General features: G+C 41.1%; 3 protein-coding genes across 5 annotated transcripts; all 3 read right to left on the reverse strand.

Annotated features, from left to right (window-relative positions):
- Positions 1–291: 291 nt before the first annotated feature.
- Positions 292–5,953, reverse strand: tagln (transgelin). 3 transcript variants are annotated; one of them, XM_084950335.1, is made up of 6 exons: positions 5,766–5,953; positions 2,809–2,852; positions 1,841–2,029; positions 1,524–1,695; positions 1,166–1,268; positions 292–1,081 (listed from the first exon to the last, which is right to left on the reverse strand). In XM_084950335.1, exons 2-6 carry the CDS (start codon positions 2,818–2,820, stop codon positions 943–945), a joined length of 615 nt encoding a protein of 204 aa, XP_084806461.1. In that variant the 5' UTR covers positions 2,821–2,852; positions 5,766–5,953; the 3' UTR covers positions 292–942. The 3 variants fall into 3 exon arrangements, with proteins under 3 accessions (XP_084806461.1, XP_084806462.1, XP_084806463.1); XM_084950336.1 differs by lacking the exon at positions 2,809–2,852 and having other exon boundaries at positions 5,766–5,948; XM_084950337.1 differs by lacking the exons at positions 2,809–2,852; positions 5,766–5,953 and adding an exon at positions 4,268–5,753.
- Positions 5,954–10,541: 4,588 nt separating this feature from the next.
- cbln18 (cerebellin 18) lies at positions 10,542–12,068 on the reverse strand. Its single transcript, XM_084951841.1, has 6 exons — positions 11,969–12,068; positions 11,669–11,848; positions 11,424–11,582; positions 11,249–11,337; positions 11,069–11,149; positions 10,542–10,965 (listed from the first exon to the last, which is right to left on the reverse strand). The coding sequence occupies exons 1-6, from the start codon at positions 12,066–12,068 to the stop codon at positions 10,837–10,839; spliced, it is 738 nt and encodes a 245-aa protein (XP_084807967.1). The 3' UTR covers positions 10,542–10,836.
- Positions 12,069–20,013: 7,945 nt separating this feature from the next.
- Positions 20,014–20,979, reverse strand: LOC146374139 (complement C1q-like protein 2). The gene is made up of 4 exons (XM_084949873.1): positions 20,946–20,979; positions 20,750–20,854; positions 20,530–20,670; positions 20,014–20,447 (listed from the first exon to the last, which is right to left on the reverse strand). The coding sequence occupies exons 1-4, from the start codon at positions 20,977–20,979 to the stop codon at positions 20,014–20,016; spliced, it is 714 nt and encodes a 237-aa protein (XP_084805999.1).
- Between the last annotated feature and the right edge of the window lie 791 nt (positions 20,980–21,770).

The following is a 21,770-nucleotide window of genomic DNA, read 5'->3' on the forward strand; positions in this document are numbered from 1 at the left end:
AAACAAAGAAAAATTAACCAATGGGAATGTCAAATCTCAGAACTGCCAGAAGACTGTTTTCCCGTAATGTAAGGCTTTCCCATTTTTGAAGTCTTATGTCGACGCTTACACGCCTACAGATAAAAATGTGATAAGTGTTCCCCGTTGCCATGTATTCTTAATCTGGGTCATGTAAACATGCATGCATGCATGTTGGTGCATGGGTTGTTTGAAATATTAGTAGGAGAGATCCCACCCCATTCACCCCATTTTCCAACAAGGGAACCCTTAAAGAGCTGGAAACAAAGTCAATTCAGAGATGTATTTCAAAGTCATTATTTAATAAGACAATGTACAAAAATATGAGCGCTGATACAGCAGGCGCAGCGATGTGGGACGTGTACTTGACACGGTAGCAGTAAAAATGAGGAGCATTGGTGCAACATGGTTGTGCTTGTAAATTTGAGAAGAACGTTTTACGGCATGTAAACGAATTCGTATTTCTGTCAGAACCCATCAAAATTCAGGGAGGCAGATGCAACACAAGTTCCTTATCGAAGGAAAGACCGGATCAACTTTTGGTATGTGAAAGGTTTTTGGTCATTTTTCATGGCTACGATTGCAGCTTAAGACTACAAACATTCAGTTGTTACTGGTCCGAAGACAAAGCATAGTTGAACCCTGCATTGATCACCAGTGCGAGCATGTAAATAAGGGCTCTGTGACAGTTTAGGGAGGACCGAAGGGTGTAAGAGATCGTAAAAAGCACCAGAGGTTTTGGTTAAAAGAGGGGCTAAAGAGGTTTGGGGTACTGATGCAAGTGCTGCTCGCTGCAGACAAAAGGTTTCGCTCCATCTCTCTGAAGTTGGAGTTAGGATGGTGGCATGGCTGGACCTGGAGATGGAGTTGGACCAAGCCATTGGCTCTGCAGTGAGCGCCCTTTCCACTGGCGGCTCAGTGACTTTACAGGATCTGTCGAGGTCTTCCGTAGCTCATGCCCTCCTGACTGGCTCCCTTATTGGAGCCCATCTGTAAGCCAATCACATTTTTGCCAGCCTTCATCTGCTCATCGCTGAAGTCTCGCTTGTTCTCCTGTGCCTTCCTGCAATGCAACATTGAAAAGTGTCACAAAAAGGTGCCGGAGTCATTGTGTTAACAGGGGTCTGTTTAATTTTAGAGGACTCACTTGAAGAACCAGTTGGGGTCTCCCTTGTATGTGCCTTCATCCTTGGTAACGGCCAAGCTTCCCAAAGCTGACAGGGTCCTCTGCACCGCTGCCAAGTCCTTACCTGTCCCAACACACCATATTAACAACAGCATCAGTCAAAATATCAAATATCAATCTCTGAAAACTAATACCAATATGTGTAAACAACCAAAACCTGCCGTTCCTCTAATGACCACCTCCTCTAATGGCAACACTCTGAAAATAACACGTGGTGGCTACATTCATTAACAAAAAAACATCTATGGTTGCACCATACAATCCAAGTGCCTAAACCCTCCACCATTAAACAATCCTGAGAGCATGAAACCTGTCTGACCTTCCCAAAGGTCCACGGTCTGGAACATGTCGGTCTTCGTGACGCCGTATTTCTCGGCAGCATTGAGAAACTGGGAGATCTGTTCCATCTGCTTGAAGGCCATGGGTGAGCTCTGAATCTTCTTCACTGGCTTCTCGCCGGCAAACAGACTGTTAATGAGCTCGCTCAAGACCTGGAGAGAAAAAACGAAACCAAAAAGGAGGGTAGAAAGGGGAGGGCAGTTAAAGGGAAGAAGAAAGGAAGGAGAAGCACAAATAAAAGATTTTTATCTTAAAGCAATTTCTAGTAGAAAACATCCGGGCAGCTTGTGCACTCACACATCCGTCCTTGAGCCAAGCCTGGAAGCCCTGTTTGCCAGGCTCTGGCTTCCCCACACCAGAGCCACACTGACGGCTGATCCACTCCACCAGAATCTGCTCCAGCTCTGGGTCGTACTTGCTGTCGATCTTGTCCTGGACCTGCCGACTCAGGCCGTAGGATGGACCTTTGTTAGCCATGCCGGCACCCTGGGGCAGGCGAGATGGATGGAAATGAACGAGAAATACATGCCTTCAAAGAAAAAGGGCTAATGTAGTTATGATCCCTTGATGTCACGTAATGATGGGGATTTCAGTCTCCCTGATCTTAGTCTTACCTGTGATCTCTTTTTATCAAATATTGTCGCTTCTATCCTTGTCCTGCATATACGTTTATACCTATTCCATTCATAGTTGCTTTTAGCAGCTCACATGTTTGCACTGCAGTATCATTTAGATTGAGTCTAAAGCATATGCAGAAACATGCATAGTTGTGCAAAGAATTTAAATAAAGCCACATTTACTCGGGAACACGCATACACCTCCTCCTGACTATATGCTGTATTCATGATACACCAGTACAAACATTAACACCATGCATGTCAGAAGCGTGTATAGAAGCGTAAATGCTCAGCATTCAGTACAATTATAAACCTTCCCAGGAGCACCAGCAGTAACAGTGCTGCGTCTCCCAGTGCAAACCATTCAGCCCCGTCAGGATGGACGGTGTGCAGAGGGAGCTCGCTATCAGCCAGCTGATTTTTGCATATGTTCCTCTGTAATGCCAGCACACACACACACTCTTTCTTCCTCCCTCTCTCTTTTTTTGGCTTTTGCTTTGCACCAACGCACAAACACACATACAGCCAGCACTTGTTTTTTTTTTTTTTTTTTTCCATTTTATGCTTCTGTATTGCCTTTGGGCCAACAGCCAATGAGTGCAAATGAGTGCAAAAACTCATATCAAAGTGCTGTCTGCACCATCCAACCTTTGTTGCCATCTTGATGTCAGGTCACGTCAACTTCCCTGTTCCTGGAGAGGTTTAAAGTCGAAACATTGAAAAGGTTAAACTTCTCCTCTGGCTGGAGTAGAGACTCATTTCTGGCACAGGGTGAGGAATGCTGTTGTTCTGTTTTTACACAATGCACAAGTTTTTCTGATTGGATTCTTTCCACTGTAGCAGAGGCCTGTAGGGGTCACTGACAGAAGATAAAGTTGGGACTTTTTTTCTTAAAACGTTCCTTTCTTTCACATTCCCCTTATTTTCATTTGCTCATTTATTCTTTCTCACCAAATGATTTGTGAGGCATGGAAACCTGTGATGGAAACAACGTGCAAACACAATACTGCCACATTCCCACTTTGGAATATTCAACCTACTTTTAGCTCCATGTTTTTGTTTTTTCAGTTTTAATTTCACCCGTCTCCTACTCGTTGCTGGACATGCAGCCGATGAGTGAGCCAGTGTAGCTGTGTTTATGTAAATTACAGATTATAGGCACTCTATAAGTACTTAGTTTAGTTTAGTTTAGTTTAGTAAAGGGATAAAAGAAATGTGGATTTTTTTGGTGTCGTGGATATGATAAATAAAACCATTGTACCATTGTACGAGTACATATCCCCCATGTCTGCGTATTAGAGGCTGAATGCCAAAGAACTGAATGGCTCCCAGCCCAGAACGTCCAGAGCTCGTTACCTCCAGCCCAGTTTCATATTCTCTGCATACTCTGTGGTGCTTTTCCAGACCACAGGAAACCAAACACACATGCTGGGGAGCACGCTCACTTACTTACAACCACAAGTTCAGATATTATATCTCTTCCACACACACACACACTCATACCTCTCATTATTCCGCCTGACATTTGCCATTATATAATTATTATTTCAAAGCAATGTGTCTCTGGTATAATTTCAATCTGTCCTTTTTTTTTTTTCTTTTTAAACACTGGCCCTCCTGAAACACTCTGTGGGCTTTGACCACGAATCCTTCACGCTACACTTTTTTTAAATAGGAAAAGTAATAGACGGCATCTTTACCACACTGTGCACTCAGTGCCTTCTCCCACCACGAAGAGGAGAAAGTGTGCACTGCATAACAACCAAACAAAGCTTATATAATCTTTTTTTTGGAGGTTAAGTAAATCCATTAAGGCCTAGTCTCTATTTCTGGTATTTATGTGCTTCCAGGGGCCTGATGTTGTGTTTGGGACCCGGCCCAGGTCCAATAAATATCTGCTAAACAAGCTTCTGTGCTGTCTGGCTGCTTCTGCTTAATTCTGCTGCATGGGGAGCTTTTCATTTATAGCGACTTCTAATGCTTTGTACTGTAGAAAGAAAAGGATGGAGATTTTTGTGTAAGAGCAATATGGCAGCATCAACATTAAAAAAAAATCACCAAAGATGGTCAAAACCACAGATTTGAAGTAAAGGCGAGCCTCAAATACCTCTTCTCAAAACTCCCAAAGAGCTCTATCCCACAGTCATGACTTCATCACCTCAGTCCATCCATCTCTCCCTCTCCTGTGTTTTCCCCGTCTGTTTCTCTATCACCATGGCAAATGTGCCTAATGCCAGAACAGGAAACCAGTTTGAGGGCTGTGGCAACTGCGGCAGCCCGAGGGGACGTGGCATCGGACAGCCTCGCCTCCTCTACAGTTAACCAGCTAACCGCCATCTAATGATTTGTATGAATAAGCTGTGGGGTGCTTGTGCAAGCGGCGCACGCTCTATCCTTTTGTTTCTCAGCTTTTTAGAGAGTCAGGATTTGGCGTAAATCTGCTGAACTTTGGGCCGGACATTGTCAGCTGAGTCATCTGGCTGAAGGATGCCATCCCAGCTTGGTGATGTGCTGGTTTTATTTTTTTTTTCCAGTTTATTCCAGGGGCACAGAAAAGTTTACTCCGACCTGCCACTTTCTGGAAGCCCTTTTGCGTTCTGATCATTCTGACAAACTTTACAACAGTTGTACTTCTAGTGACTGTGTCATGTGAGCACTGCTGTCCGGCTCACAGCAACTATGCGCTCTTACAAAGACGTGATCAGTCCCTGGCTTCTATAAACCTCTGCTGTGTTTATGTGCTGCTGCTGGATTGGCAGCGCAGATAGTGTTATCTCCTCCTGTTGCTGCTGTTCAGAAACTCAGCTACCCACTGGTACTCTTTCCCCTCCTCCTTCCCACTGCTACTGCTGGCTGGCTTTACTGGAATCACTGGGTGTGCTGCCATCTTTGATGATTTGCTCATTATCTTCTCTCCAAACACTCCTCCACATCAGGCAGCAGCTTCATAATGTATTCATAAAGACAGATGGAAACTATGGACAGCTCTGTATCCTCATTATATAAGTGGCTGTAACTGTCTGCTCTGTAACTCATTACGCCTCAGAAGCTCATGTATGGCAGTGGATCATTTGCTTGTACAAATAAAACTATGCAGATGTGGAGATATATGAAATGCTGTCTGGCTTTTATGTCCTTTCAGTTTAAGGAAAAAAATATCAGCCCTCAAATAAGATATGCACCGCATTACAGTTAAACGGTGAGTTTATTTGCACAAAGTTTTAAGGTATGTATATAAAACGGTACAACCAGGCTTCCCGTATGAAAACAGCAGTTTTTAATCAGAGAATGAAGATTATAAGCAGCTGTACTCAATCACGTGCAGATATTTGCAAACTTTTATTCAGTCAAATGCGCAAAAATCTTTAGTAAACCCGATAGTCTCTGCATACGTCGTAAACCATTGGTGCATATGGATGTTTGAGCTCCCATCTGCTCCTGGATTTTGCATGCAAACAGTCCCTTTGACCTCCGAAGGATGAAATTAGTCATATTCTGTATGTATTCCTTTTGATATGAATTTAACACCCCGCATCTGACCATCATCAACCAGACAACCATCACTTCCAGGAGTTTTACAAGGGAAAAAAGACACGCATACTCACTGTGTGAAGCAATAGGTGAGTTCTCCGCTGGTGAAGGCGTGAGTGTGGATGCTTGACTGAGTGTTTGTATATGCTTGGCAAGGGACCTCCCTCTCAAAAATGCCGGCTTAAAAGGAGCAGATGAGGCCAGATGACTTCACTCCTCTACTGAGAGAGTGAGAGAGGGCGGAGGAAGGAGGGAGCAACGAAAGCCAAGAATGAGGGCGAGTGAGAGGGAAAAAAAGGAAACTTCATCCTTAAAAGGGCATGGCCTTTCAGCAGCTCCCTCTCCCTCTGCCTGTTGCGTCTCTTCCTCTCACGTCTAGTCTGAACGCCCAGCCTTATTTGGGTACGGCTGTTCCACGCAGAGAGGAGAGAGACGGCAGCATTGGTTTGGTCGGCGAGAATTCCCCAAATAGTTTCGCCGCATTGCTCTTCGTTCAAAGTGGCAGCAAGATGGCGGAGGGAGAGGATGGAGGCTGGAGGGAAGCGGGGAGGAAGGGTGATGGGATGGAGGTGGAAAGAAAAGAGAGGAAGTGACAATTGGTTGTGGGGGAAATAATTAAAGTATTGTTCTATACTACTGTAGGGACTGAGCAGTGTCAAAAGTGACTCTATTTCCACATTTGTGTACACTGAGGAGGGAAGGAGGAGAGGAGAGGAGAGGAGGAGAGGAGAGATAAACAGGATGGGAGTAAGAGAAAGTCATCAAACTTTGAGACAGAAAGCTCCATGTAAGTCCAGGGTGCGTGCATGGATCCCACCGCAAACATTCATGACATTTCCATCACTTCCTTTCCAGTACAAGCACATTTCAGCACGATGCTCCTGTGTGCATATGAGAATTCAAACGTATAGTTACAAACTCTCTGTGAAGCTGGACAGATCACAGAGCGAGAAGCTAGTTCAGACCACTCCTACATAAAACAAAGCATCTATTCATACTGACAATGACAAAGTTACACTCTTAAACTACATTTAATAAACTCTGCCAGCTGTCATACATTATGTTTTGTCCACATACCTGATAGAAGTAATGAATCGCTTTGCGTCACAATCACTTTGTCGTGTCACAAAACATCTGTCTTATGCTCATTGGTTTCCATCTTTAGCACTCTAATATTCAAGTTACATGACTTTGATCTTCTCCTTTAATCCTGCTTCCATAAGCTGTAAAAATAAAAGGAGAGCCAGATGTTTCTGTGTGCTTCCTCGAGTGTTTTATTGGGTGACTATGAGATATGAGGTATGTTAGTCTTTGATAGATGAAGACGTAAAATGGCAAAATAAAAACGAATCAAACGCAGAAAAGAAATGCACAACAATGTCTCATATGTGCTTCTTTGCACGTGTCAACAGTGTAGGAATAAATCTTCCACACATGGCTGGTACTGGTGGTTTTTGTGCTTCGTGCTCAGTGTTGCAGAGTAATCACATTACAGTTACTAAGCTAGCAGTGATATTATTAAGGCTTGATAGAAATGTAAAAAATGTGCAGGAAAACAGCTAAAATCGCAAACAGTTTCCAGGCCAGAAACAACTGCTGACAACAGGACAGCTACTGCTAGCATGCATCTGCAAATACAGCATGCTAACACAAAGCTAGCAGCTTGTGGTTTTCGCCTTTGCTCACACTCGAGCACAAAAATCTTTCTCTTAAAAAAAGAGTGCTATGTAAGTGTAAGCATCACCCTTTGAAAATGTACCAACTCATGTGTATTTTTACATATCTAGTAATATGTTTGTATAAATGACTTTTCATTGAGTAATACTCCCTGTACCAAACCCCAGCCCCAGTAGTACTTGGCGCCATCCCAGTAGGTAGTGCCCAGTTCCTTAAAAGGACGACTTGAAGCTGATTCCAAAAGTGAGTCAGTTCCCATACACCCCAAAGTAAAATGCTAAGCTGCAGCAGAAATAAATACTTGTGCTAAATTTTGCATCCTAACCCTTCAGGGTGTGGATTTTTTCTTTATATGTTACCTGTTTAAATAGAGGTTTAAAGTTGTGTGTTATCAGACTTGAGCATGCTTTAAATGATGGGGTCCTGACTTAGCCTCTTGCTGTCTGCAACTCAACTCAGCGTGACTGGTATCTCCAACGTGTTTGTAGTGATAATCAGAGATAGGCTGATGGGGGGAGGTTTGGGTTGTTTTGCATATTTTGTTTTTCTTTCTAAGAACTATAAGTGAGATCATATATCATTTATACAATTTCCTCCAATCTGCAGTAAGTTGGGATCTTCTCTCACTTTAACGACTAAAAATAAAGTGCTCTGCTACTGCAAAGAGTACAGTTCTGTACATTAGTGAATGAAATACTCAGATGCAATTGAATGCAGACTTTCAGCCTTAATTTAGCAGGTTGAACAAAAAGTTTACATAAAAATGCTAGAGGAAAACGCTTTTTTAACACGATCCCTTCATTTCAGGGGATCTAAAATAATTGGACAAATGAAATAACCGAAGATAAAATGTTCAATACTGTTGTTATGCTTCTTTAAAAACCCTTTGCTGGCAATGACAGCCTAAAGTCTTGAACTCATGGACATCACCAGATGCTGGGTTTCCTCCTTTTTAATGCTTGCCAGGCCTTTACTGCAGAGGCTTTCAGTTGCTGTTTGTTTGTGAGCCTTGCTGATGATGATCTTGATTTCATCTGTTCAGTGAATGTTTCCCAGAACTGTACTGGCTTTTTTAGATGTCTTTTAGCAAACTCCAATCTAGCCTTTGTATTCTTGAGGCTTATGAGTGTCTTGCACCTTGCAGTGAACCCTCTGTATTTACTTTCAAGCTGTCTTCTCTTTATGGTAGACTTGGTTATCTATATGCCTACCTCCTGGAGAGTGTTGTTCACTTGGTTGCATGTTGTTAAGGGGTTTCTCATCACCAAGGAAATGACTCTGTGATCATCCACCAATCACAAAACTGTAGATTTTGCCACTCCTTTTTTCAGTTTTCACAGCTCAAGGATTAAGGATAGCTTGTTTCACCTGCATCGAGAGCTCCTTTGAACGTATGCTGTCGGTTCACAGCAAAATCTTCCAAATGCAAGCACCACACCTCAAATCAACTCCAGGCCTTTTATCTACCTAATTGAAAGCTTTAACTTTGCCTTTGTTGGCATCTTTAAAATATCTTTTTAAAAATCTGGCAGTTTCATTAAGTTTGTTGTTATCGGCATTTTTGTTGTGGTCCCCGTCGTTTTACTTTGATAAACTTTGTGTATTCACTCACAGTGAAAACCTTCCACAGTAAAGACAGATTCAGGGGAGCATTTTAATCCAGTATCACATAGCTTGTACTGTTGTGGTGCAAGAAATTCCAGTATTTTATTTGAGTGTCTCTAATTAGCACTTTTCTAAACAAGCTAGCTAGCATTAGTGATCCATCCTCTTGTGTTAGTGTGTTCATCGCAAGGTCTAAAAACCAGTAACACCACACACTTCAGAGTCTGCAAACAATTTAGATAAAATGTGTGTCATTAGGAGCAGCTGCTTGTTCAGTCTGGCTTAAATATTCACCATTATCAGGAATTTAATATGCCATGAGCGAGCCTGTTATCTCTGTTTCTGTGGTCAGAAATGAACTTTGACCTTAGTTTGATAATAGAATGAAACTGTTCTCATTCCCAACGCATAACATACCGATGATTTGTCACGTCCCGAGGCATCACATAGGAACGTAAAAGGTAACCTTCTGCGTCCCTATGGATTGTGGATGGAGTCCAATAGAATGATGCTCCCGGCAGTAACACACGTTCCAGCCTTGACCCTAACCATAACCTTATCCCTAACCTCAATCGTATTAGATTGTGTTTTCCAAAGCGATTCATGATGAGAAAGTAAAATAAATGTACATGTGTAGATTCATTCCAAATGGTTCTCATGTTTCTGAACGAGTAACATACCGACGATTTGTCACATAGTGTCGTCAGTATGTTATGCTTTGGGATGAGAATGTGTTGATAGAATAATGGAACTGCATCCTGATGCAAACAGGCAACACTTAACATGTTGTGTCTCTTGCACTGAGTACAAAACTGAAGAAAACAAGAGGCTAGCTGTTCGTGTTTTAACAGTCTTTGTGCTAAGTTAAACTCCTCTGAGAAGTAGCTACGTATTAAACAATTAATTGTATATTCACAAGTTTACAGCTTTTCACAGCAATAAAAACCTCTCTCATGGTTATTGGTATTATTAGATGAACAATTATGTAACATAAAAGTTCCAGTTGTAAGCCTTTGATTTACTACAGCAGCATTTCTTTCATGTGTAGGATAAGAAATGCTCTTTTTGCACCTTTTTTCTCATATTCAGATATCTCTTGAACTAAATGTATAGTTTGGAGGACTTCCCTTTTCTAAGCTCAAACTGGGCTGTATGTGGTCCATGCTGTAAAATGAGTTTGACATCCCAGCTTTAAAGTAACAACATGGACCCACCACCCTGTGCTTCTGGCTTCTACACAGAAGCTTCCTATTGGAATGACTGGTATGTCCAAATTCTCACAGCATGTGCGTGCATGTGTGTGTAATCTGCTCCTACATCATGTGTTTGTTTAACTGAAGGTGGGTCGTGGCCAGATGCCATCAGCAGTAGCAGCAGCATTGTTATGATCCACTGTCATCCTTCCTAATTTTTTAGAAAAACCTCTCACTGCTTTTTCCATTCATGGATGTTGCCTATGTGAGTGTGTACGAGTTCTGAAATTAAACACACGCCATCACTGTCAACTAAGCTTTGATTATGTCATAACCCAAAAATTTCACACTTTATCTTTATACAGACAGACTTTGTATAATTTATTGACACAGATTTAGATCTTAATCATGGAAATAACTTTGAAGAAGTGATTTTCTTGTTTTTCTTCTAACTATGCACAAACTGTGTTTCTTGGCATATTATGTGATAGCAACAAACATCTTTGTAGTTTTTTGTTTAAATCTAATGCAGGGGCTCTTAAACAATGGGACCTGCCCCACAATAAATCACAAACCTATATCTGGTGGGTGAACACTAGTATTTCGATTTCAATCCATTTAAGGTCCTGGAATGAGAAAGATGAAGTGACCTGGCTCTCCAGGTGGTGTATTAGGCAGCAATGTAGGGGTACAGGATGTAACCAGTGAAGACATTGTACTGAAGATTTGTACAGAGTTTCCTCCCGGACGTCAGGTCAAGGTAGACCTGATCGCCCCTCTGCATTTCCAGTGCAACGACCTGAAAAACAGATGGTAAATTGTGTTTCTCACTGTCATTCAAAAATTGTACAAAAATGACACAGTCTCACATTTAATAACTGTATTTGTAGCAACCAATTTACCTGCGTGGCGCTGTCCTCCGTATCCTCTCGATTGTTCTCCCACACACTGGCTCCGCGCTTCCCATTCTTCATAAGCTGGACCTGCACAGAAAAGTAAGGTACAACTCATTTTGTTGTTGCTATACAGCGAAACCAGTCAAATGTAATCTGATATCAGAAATTTCAATCTTCTTTGTTTACTTTATGGTAGAGGCGCCCATTCTCTCCCACAGATGAGTAGGTTGTGAAAGAAAAGACGTAAACACCAGGAAAGGGGGCAGTGAAGATACCTGAAGAGACAGAGAGTGTAGAGTTAGTGAGTTAAACTCATAGGAGTCATAGGAGTTTAATCCTTCTTTTTCTGTGTGTGTCTTACCCAAGGACGGGTTATATCCATTGCCACTGTTGAGAAGGACAGAGGAGAAGGGAACTGGAATATTAATATTGAATGGACCAAAGCAACGTTCTGTTGATCCAGGAACCATAAGGGCAATATTTGGGTCCATTGTGGCCTTGAAGGCAACCTTGATTTTATCTGACAGTGAGAAGGGAGAATTAATACTGAACAACAGAGGTCAATGGCCTCAAAACACTTTGAATTTAATAAACAAGGGTGTTCACCTGTGAGTGACTGTACTCTGCCTTTCAGTGTGCTGATGTCATGCCACAAAAAGGTCATCCTTTCTAAGATATCCTCTTCTAATTGGAGCATGTCGCTTGCTGCACAGCAGCAGCCGCGCTGTTGATTGAAAGTGCAATTGCAGTCCGATTTTTCACAAGTCAGAGCTCCCTTCCAGTTAACTGGAAAAAACAGAGGAACACCAAGAAGGGCAAACAGATATGGCTTCAGCCGTCAAACTAAAGTTACTAAACTTAATGTTATATAAGCATTTGTCAACAAAATAAGGCCGGATAACATACGTGCTGCCTGTTTCAGCATTAAGATGGTGTCGGACTGGGCCTGCACTGGATCACAGAGAAACAGTGACCCCAACAGGAACAAAACTGGTAATACAACCATCTGAAAAAAACAAAAAGCAGAATCCAGTATTTTATCAGACTAGAGAGGCCAAGTACTCCTTTCTTATAGATAGTAAGCTAAACACTGCTGAGCTAATGCAACATTTTCAGGCCTACCAGCACTAATTCTCACACTTTTAACTGAGTAACTGAACTTTTTAACATAACTGCTGGAATTACCTAAAACTAGCTACCTACCTTACCATACAACAACTTAAGCATTGTGTGTAAAGTGAAGAAGCTCATGTTTACTCAGAAAATTCTACTTAGATTTTGCCAACCTTTAGCCGTGTATTTTCGATCTTCATTCTGAGGTGTGTTGTAAGGAGGAGTTAAATGCTTGAAGCCATTCCCACCAAACAACAATGAGTAATTGTTGTGTACAACATGGCTATTACTTTTCAGCCACATATAGTGTGGTTTAGGCTTAGTTTTGACCTGCTCTGAGCTATGTTATCTGCCTAGCCAAATAAGCTAGCTGCTAGCAAGTAAAAATACCAAAACTTATGCTTTCCTCAGAAAAATCCCAATAAGCTAGTATATACCCAGCTTACAGAGCCAGAAACATAACTCTAAGAACATGATGTTTATGTCGGCTAGATGTCTACTTGGATTTTTAGCCCTCTGTGTATGGATTCTTATTTCTTAAGAATTTTTTTTGTCATCTAGGCTAAGTCCAAGTTTCACATTAATATTTCAAAATTTTGACTTACACAGGCGTTACTCAAAAATTTTTGATGTTTCATAAATTTTAATTTCAAGATTGTCTCAAAAAAGTTCCACCTAACTCTGGCTGGCAAATTTTTTCAATATTAGCTTTAAAATATGACTGACTTTGTAACTCATACCGATTTTTTGGACTGCTTTTTTAACCTAAATTAAAACGGGTAAAACTGAAATGTAGCAGAAAGCAGAGATAATGAATTTGACCTTGATAATATACATCAATCTGGTACCTGTGATACTCTTTATCAAGACCATAAGTCAGTAGTTGAAAGCTAGAGTGTTAAGTATTTTGGTTATCTTACTGTAATCATCATAACATGTATATTAGTTAATGTCTGCATATAAACAATTTCCTTTTTCAGTCCCACATACAGCAGTATTTTTTTATTTTTATTTTATATGTTTCAAATAAAGGTTAATTATATATCATCCCCCTGCAAAAGCAATATAACGTTCTTCATTTGTATTTGTTTCACATTTTTATAATGTATATGTAAGGACTTAATCATAAAACTTACTGTTTTTCTGGTCCTCTTCTTGTTCTGAAGGACTGGGCCTGTGTCAGGTTCTTGTGAATTTAAGAAAGTTAATGGCGGAGGATGAATTCAGCTTCTTATTGTTACACTTTGGGTGATCCAGCCCATGAGGGTGCGAATGACAGTAGCTCCACCTTTTCACATGAACACACACACAAACACACAAGTAGACATTTGACAGCTAAGCACTAGCTATCCAATCCCTGCCACGGTGACAGCCTCAATTGCCTCTGTAATACAGTCCTGTAGATCATTTTCCTCTAGTTTAAAAGAACAAAAAGTGTTCTCACAGCACCTTTTAGCACTTATTGTGTGGACAGTAATACTCGTTTTTAGGACAGCAGTATCTGGTTGCCAATTTTCAAATGATGCCAGCTGCTCAAAAATGTAGATAGTTGTCAGGTCCCCGAGAATATAATAACACTGAGATAAGAAGACAAATGGAGCTGAGTTTTATCTGATTTAACAAAAACAATATACAGTATTGCTTTCCCATGATTGCTTTCTCTTTACAGGGAGTGCAGAATTATTAGGCAAGTTGTATTTTTGAGGAATAATTTTATTATTGAACAACAACCATGTTCTCAATGAACCCAAAAAACTCATTAATAGCAAAGCTGAATGTTTTTGGAAGTAGTTTTTAGTTTGTTTTTAGTTTTAGCTATTTTAGGGGGATATCTGTGTGTGTAGGTGACTATTACTGTGCATAATTATTAGGCAACTTAACAAAAAACAAATATATACCCATTTCAATTATTTATTTTTACCAGTGACACCAATATAACATCTCCACATTCACAAATATACATTTCTGACATTCAAAAACAAAACAAAAACAAATCAGCGACCAATATAGCCACCTTTCTTTGCAAGGACACTCAAAAGCCTGCCATCCATGGATTCTGTCAGTGTTTTGATCTGTTCACCATCAACATTGCGTGCAGCAGCAACCACAGCCTCCCAGACACTGTTCAGAGAGGTGTACTGTTTTCCCTCCTTGTAAATCTCACATTTGATGATGGACCACAGGTTCTCAATGGGGTTCAGATCAGGTGAACAAGGAGGCCATGTCATTAGTTTTTCTTCTTTTATACCCTTTCTTGCCAGCCACGCTGTGGAGTACTTGGACGCGTGTGATGGAGCATTGTCCTGCATGAAAATCATGTTTTTCTTGAAGGATGCAGACTTCTTCCTGTACCACTGCTTGAAGAAGGTGTCTTCCAGAAACTGGCAGTAGGACTGGGAGTTGAGCTTGACTCCATCCTCAACCCGAAAAGGCCCCACAAGCTCATCTTTGATGATACCAGCCCAAACCAGTACTCCACCTCCACCTTGCTGGCGTCTGAGTCGGACTGGAGCTCTCTGCCCTTTACCAATCCAGCCACGGGCCCATCCATCTGGCCCATCAAGACTCACTCTCATTTCATCAGTCCATAAAACCTTAGAAAAACCAGTCTTGAGATATTTCTTGGCCCAGTCTTGACGTTTCAGCTTGTGTGTCTTGTTCAGTGGTGGCCGTCTTTCAGCCTTTCTTACCTTGGCCATGTCTCTGAGTATTGTACACCTTGTGCTTTTGGGCACTCCAGTGATGTTGCAGCTCTGAAATATGGCCAAACTGGTGGCAAGTGGCATCTTGGCAGCTGCACGCTTGACTTTTGTCAGTTCATGGGCAGTTATTTTGCGCCTTGGTTTTTCCACACGCTTCTTGCGACCCTGTTGACTATTTTGAATGAAACGCTTGATTGTTCGATGATCACGCTTCAGAAGCTTTGCAATTTTGAGACTGCTGCATCCCTCTGCAAGATATCTCATTATTTTTAATAATAATGGATTGGATTTATATAGCGCTTTTCAAGGCACCCAAAGCGCTTTACAATGCCACTATTCATTCACTCTCGCATTCACACACTGGTGGAGGCAAGCTACGGTTGTAGCCACAGCTGCCCTGGGGCAGACTGACAGAAGCGAGGCTGCCATATCGCGCCATCGGCCCCTCTGGCCAACACCAGTAGGGTAAAGTGTCTTGCCCAAGGACACAACGACCAGGACAGAGAGCCCGGGGATCGAACCGGCGACCTTCCGGTTACAGATACGCTTCCCAACCCCCTGAGCCACGGTCGCCCCAAATTTTTGACTTTTCCGAGCCCGTCAAGTCCTTCTTTTGACCCATTTTGCCAAAGGAAAGGACATTGCCTAATAATTATGCACACCTGATATAGGGTGTTGATGTCATTAGACCACACCCCTTCTCATTACAGAGATGCACATCACCTAATATGCTTAATTGGTAGTAGGCTTTCAAGCCTATACAGCTTGGAGTAAGACAACATGCATGCAGAGGATGAAGTGGACAAAATACTCATTTGCCTAATAATTCTGCACTCCCTGTAAGTATTGTTGGAAACTCAGATAGTGGTAGTAGCCCAGTTTATCATCGATATGAGATAAAATAAAAATAAAAAAAGTGGGAAACACTTTAACCTGGTTCAGAGAATTGGCCTAATAAAGTCTTTTGTTGTGCGAGAATATGTTAGCTGACTGCACAATTGTCATAAGATATTGCATTCTGTTAAGGCCTATAATATGTGCCTAGATGTGTCTATGTGTAGATAAGAAATCACGATTGCCATTATTTGGGAGTAGATTGATAACATAGACACTTCATTTGTTATCTCACTTAGAAACTTTGATCGTTTGAGTATGAAATTTTGCATTACAGAGGTTAAACTCTGCTCTCCATGTGGTAGAATGGTGAAGTTGAACTGCACCAAATAAATCATGTTTTTTAACCAACCACCATTATTTATAGAAATATGCAAACATAAGTGGTAGTACAGTCTATATAAGGCAAATCTGAGTTTTTACAAAGTATTGAGCTTGAAAATGAATATTTGGTTTGACCACCTAGTCAATCGTTCTTATAATTTCTTTAAGCAGTCTTCAGGAAAAGTTCTCCAGACGTCTTGAAGGAAAATTCAAACCTTTAGATACTTGGCTTCTTTTCATTCGGTTCTCTGTCAAGATGATCCCACATTGCTTCAATAATGCTGAGTTCCAGGCCCTGGAGAGATCAATCCACTCTTTGTCTGTTATCCAAGTATTCTTTTACTGCATTGCCAATGTGAGTAGGGTTATTGTGGTGCTGAAGAATTAAGCTGTTGCCAATTAGTTGCTTTCCAGATGGTATTGCATTGTTTAAAAATCTGACTGTACTCTTCTGTACTCATAATTACTTCAATTTTGACAGCATTTCCAGCGCCACTGGCCGATGCAGCCACAAACCATGACAGTGCCTCCACCATGTTATAGAGAGGCTGTAGGCACACTAGTTTACCTCTTTATTCAGCTCCTTCTTGACAACCAACCATTTACTGCACAGTCCAATATAAAGCCTTTGTAGATTAACAGATCCTTTGAATAGTAGTAAGATGCAGAGCATGCATGACCAGCTGAGGCCGATGTTGTATTTCCAATTAAAAAAAAGATCCTCTAGGCTATAAATAGACCTTGAACTAAGCATTTTCACCACCACCATCTTAGTGTTTGAAACTTGACATGATGAATAAGCAGTGGATCTGACTGCACTGAGGATATATCCCGGCTACTCTAATTGAACACAATTTATTAAAATAAATAATAGTTTTGATTCACTAGGACTTGAAACTAGCGACTGTGTCTATAAAATCATTTACAGAGAGTTTATCGAAAAAGGGTTCCAGGAGGCATTTTCTTAGACTTCTGTACACCCAAACTTCTACGTAACCAGCTGGCCACTAGTGACTACCTGACAAGGTTTTGTACTGTAAATGGCCCAATTGCTAACCCATTGTTAGCTATAAAAATGAATTGCCCCATCATATGGAGAAGCAAATAGACAAATCTGTGTGTGCTTAATACAACATCATCCTTAGCATGAAGTTAACAAATAACATGATTGTACCAAAGTGTATATATTGAAATCATAGTTGGATATTTTTTTACGCATAAAAGTTAAGCATTTAAAATTAAAATATTGGCCCCATTAATAGGAGTTTGCTGTACAGCAGATCCTCATTCACCTCTACTGTTTGTTATTAACCTGAAACCAGGTGTTTTGTTCAAAAGGACGTGGCCCTATTTGATAACAGGGTTTTTCATGTGTTGACAACCACGTTTAAAAATGTCCGTACTCCTGGAAAAATGTATTATATTTGTCTTTTGTTCACCACCTGTGTGTACGGAGTCTCAAATCAGTTGACCTGGTTCATCGCATAGTTTCATGTTCTTCTTATCTGATCTTCTCTATGCCAGGGTATCTCAGGTGTTTTATGTCTGATTTCCTGTCCTTGAGATAATTCATGTAGCACCTGGGGACAAAACTGGCATGCAGTGTTATAACCTCAGATGTGATTTCAAACCAGAGATTGTTTGATACGGGTGTGAAAATGTAGCCGAGTTCATTTCAGTATGACGAAACCATCCAGAAAAAGACTGCTTTCTTTTGGAGTAAAACAACTAGTAAAAAAAGGTCCCACTGCTGTTTGTTTGAAAAGTATAATGAAATACTACTAATTCTTTGAACAGTTTTCATTTCTTTTATTTTTCAGATTTAATAATTCAACTTATTGTGACAGAATGTATAAAAACTGCCCAGCAAATTTAACTTCTTAACATCTAGCTAGAGGCAGTTTTAGACTTAAGACGCATTTTGGCCTAATTTTTTAGCAAGTTTTAAAAACTCTATTGATCACCAGTCACGGCTATTCTACTGACGACTTTTCTATTGATCACGCTATCAAAGACTAATGTGGATATTCAGTCTATTAAATGTCTTTGTGATTCAACTTGGGTATCATCCATCCGTCCTGCTTATCAAGAACCTGGTCGTGGGACCAGCAGCCTAAGCAGAGAAGCCCAAACCTCCCTCTCCCCAGCCACCTCCCTGAGTTCATCCAGGGGAACAAAGAGGCATTTCCAGGCCATTTGACAGATATAATCTATTCAGCATGACTTGGGTTTGCCCCAAGGCCTCTTTCCAGTAGGAAATGCCCAGTGCACTTCACCCAGGAGGCGCTCAAGAGGCATCCTTGTCATATGCCCCAAAAACTTGAGTGGGCCACCTCAGCTGGCTGTGTTCGTTGAGCACGAGTAGCACTACACTTACCATCTTTCAATTGACTGAATGCTTCACCCTGAGGAAGAGGCAAGCCACCCTTGCATCCATTGTTGTGGTCACTATCGAAAGCTTGTGACTATACGTGAGCATAGGGAAGTAAATCAACCAGTAAATCAAAGTTTCATATTTATGCCCAGCTCTCTCTTTACCACGACAGAGTAGTGCAGCATCACTGCAGACGTAGCCGCAATCTGTCCGTCAGTCTACTCCTCTCCTCTGACTTTTTAATAAGACCCTGAAATATTTAGTATTTACGATTTAGGATTCTCCATTTTGGGGCAGCAACTCGTCCCTGACCTGGAATAGGCATGCCACCCCTTTTCAGCTAAGAATCATGTCCTCAAACTGGGAAGTGCTAATTCTCATTCCTGCCGCTTTACACTCTACGCTACGGTGCAACCTATTTCATTTTGACTCAACATGCCCAGCGTCCCAGCTTTTGAAGTTCTGCCTCAGGTCGGTGTTAAAGATCTCACAGACTGGGCCTCTGCCAGATTTTCCAAGTGCACCTTCACTATACATTTGTATAGTGTCCAGCATCCTTCCCCAACTTACCACCAGTTGGTATGGACACCTTTATGGACAAATCACTATTTGCAAAGAAGTCTTATGACAGAACACTAATCAGGTTAACATCAGGTTGGTCATTTCCTTCCAGACCCGCCTTCGGGTCTCACTATTGTTACCGATGTGAGAATTGAAGCCCCCCTTTAAGAATCACCAGATGACTCTAGACCACTTTGGTATACAAACCATGGCCGACTCAGTGACTATAAGGTGCCCAGGTCAGCATGTACTTGTACAATTTAGTATGTAAAAACATGGTGAAAGTCCTTCACCCGAACATCGTTCTCTGAACCCCTGAACAGGTGACAGGTATACAATCAGGTTCAAGGTGGAACCTGATGAAAGATTAGTTGGATGCATCTGACTGATGTTATCGGGTAAATAAAATAAAGTATATTAAAATGGACTGAAATCCACCATATACTAAATGTTAAGACATTCATCTCATTGATACTGTATGTGTCATGTATGTCTGTCACCAGAGTGGTTTAATGAGGCTTCATATTCATGCTCACTGTGACCAAGATTGTAAATAAAGTTTTTTTTTAATTTAATTGATATATGTTTGTTACTAAATATAGTTCAATATAAAGTTGGTCTGTGGAAAATATCAATACCTAAAAAATAAACAGCATAGTACCGTCAGTATTTCAATAGTTTAATTTTCCAAACAATCACACAATTCTTAAGGTAAAACAAAACTTTTGATTACAGTTCATGTAATTTTACAAGGTGCATGGCTGCTGATTGTATATACACATTACAGGCCATTACTGAAACAAGAAAATATATGTTTTTTTCAGAACAAAGATACTCTTATAGTTTCTTGGTTTAAGCTTTCAGATTGTACAAGCTGAATCAAAGCACGATGAATGAATAGACTGATACAGAAAATTTCACCTAGCAGACTCTAACCTTAAAAGTGGAGCAAAACTTGCAATAAAAACCAACCATCCTCCAACTTATTCAGTAACATAAAGCAGAAAGCCACTGAAGGTGTTGTAGTAGCTTTCATCACAGAGATAGCAGCCACTGCTTAAGGTAACAGTCACCATGTCTCCAACTTTCAGGTGCATGGCCACAACTATAGTGGCGCTATCTTCTTGGTCATTGTTATTAAACTCTTTGGCTCTTGCCATCACTTTATTGTTAACCTGCAGATTGGCACAGGCAGCCAGCATGTTGCCGGGAGACCCCGCGTCACTGAAGATGGTGACTGCGAGGCTGTAGACGCCTGAGAAGGGAACGGTGAAGACGCCAGTGTTCATGTTGTAGGCTTCGCCCAAGTTAAGGAAGGCATTTTTGTAGATGACGACCTTGTTCATTTCGCTGAAGGGGCCGTAACACTTAAAATTCTCATCGCTGAATAGAGAGACAGAGAAGGCAACGCGGCTGGCTGGAAATGCAAAAGGGAGATGGTGTGTTAGCAATGCAAAAATCTGGTTTTGCTGTTATGTCCTTTATAATTGATCACTTACCTTCAACCACCCTGAGACTTTCTTTTGTCATTTGGAAGTCCTTCTCCAGCTCAGTCATGCTCTTGTTAAAGTAGGTCTTCAGCCTGTTCACCTCTTGCACCATCAGGCAGCAACCACAGGAGAATTTGTCCGTGCTGCATGCTGAACACAAAGACACATTAACACACTTGCAGCAGAGAATATATGAGCACACACTTTTTGTGCAGTCACAGTTCCTCACCACTGCCTGCGTTGGGGTCGGGATCTGGAGCAATCCGGACGGGTCCGTTCCAGGAATATTCGTTTTGAGCAAACGCTGCATTCAGCAGACACAGCAGTACAAGAGCTGTGGAGAAAAATGTGAAAGAGATAAACCAATTAAGAAAGAGAAAGCGCTACTTACTAGATACTTGTTTTGTGTGTAAACGTAGGCTCACCTCTCATGCCGACACTAAATGATGGCAACTTCATGAATGAATGAAAGGTAAGAGAGACTGATGAGCTGAAAAAGGGTCATGGATATATATTTTTCACAGCGCTCCTCCTTCATTGCCTTCCAACTTTGACAACGCCCTTTTTTGGGTTTTTTCCTGTCCTTTTTACCTGTGCAACTGATAAAGTGTATCATCGCCACTTGATCTCAGCTTTAAAAATCACACAGAAGCAGGTACACACCCTGACTCTAAGGCTTTGTTGTGGATGCCGGTGAGGTGTCATCTATCATCTGGAAAGAGGTGTCAGTGTGTTCTCATTAGCAGACAAGGTGTAAAGTGCTGGTTGATAGTCTAGTGTACTTTTCTATGCACAGTTCTAACCTGCCTTTAAAAAAGCACTGTCATTTTACATGCTTGTGCTTTCAGTGTGATAGATAAGTTGACATATTTTTGGTCCAACAGAAATGTGTTAGAAGGGCTCTATACACATGGCATACATCAGAATCAGAATATTTTATGGGGAAATTATGTTGGTTACAGTGCTCCAGTACAAACAGTTAACAAAAACAGGCAATACAACAAGTAAGAAATAGCACAATATATACATACATAGAAGTCCCTTACTAATAAATATCTGAATAAGAAAGAAGAGCATGTGCAAAAAGGGTGTAGCTATTGCAGTTTACAGTGTGTTAGGTGGATGAGTTGTACAGGGAGATGGCCACAGGCAGGAATGATTTCCTGTGTCGTTCAGTGGTGCTTTTTGGTAATCTCTATCTCTCACTGAACGTGAGAATATATGTATATAGTAGGAAGACTGAAGTAACG

The sequence above is a fragment of the Perissodus microlepis genome, chromosome 14, assembly GCF_051167445.1.
Source record: "Perissodus microlepis isolate ML-2025 ecotype Zambia chromosome 14, ASM5116744v1, whole genome shotgun sequence".
NCBI lineage: Eukaryota > Metazoa > Chordata > Actinopteri > Cichliformes > Cichlidae > Perissodus > Perissodus microlepis.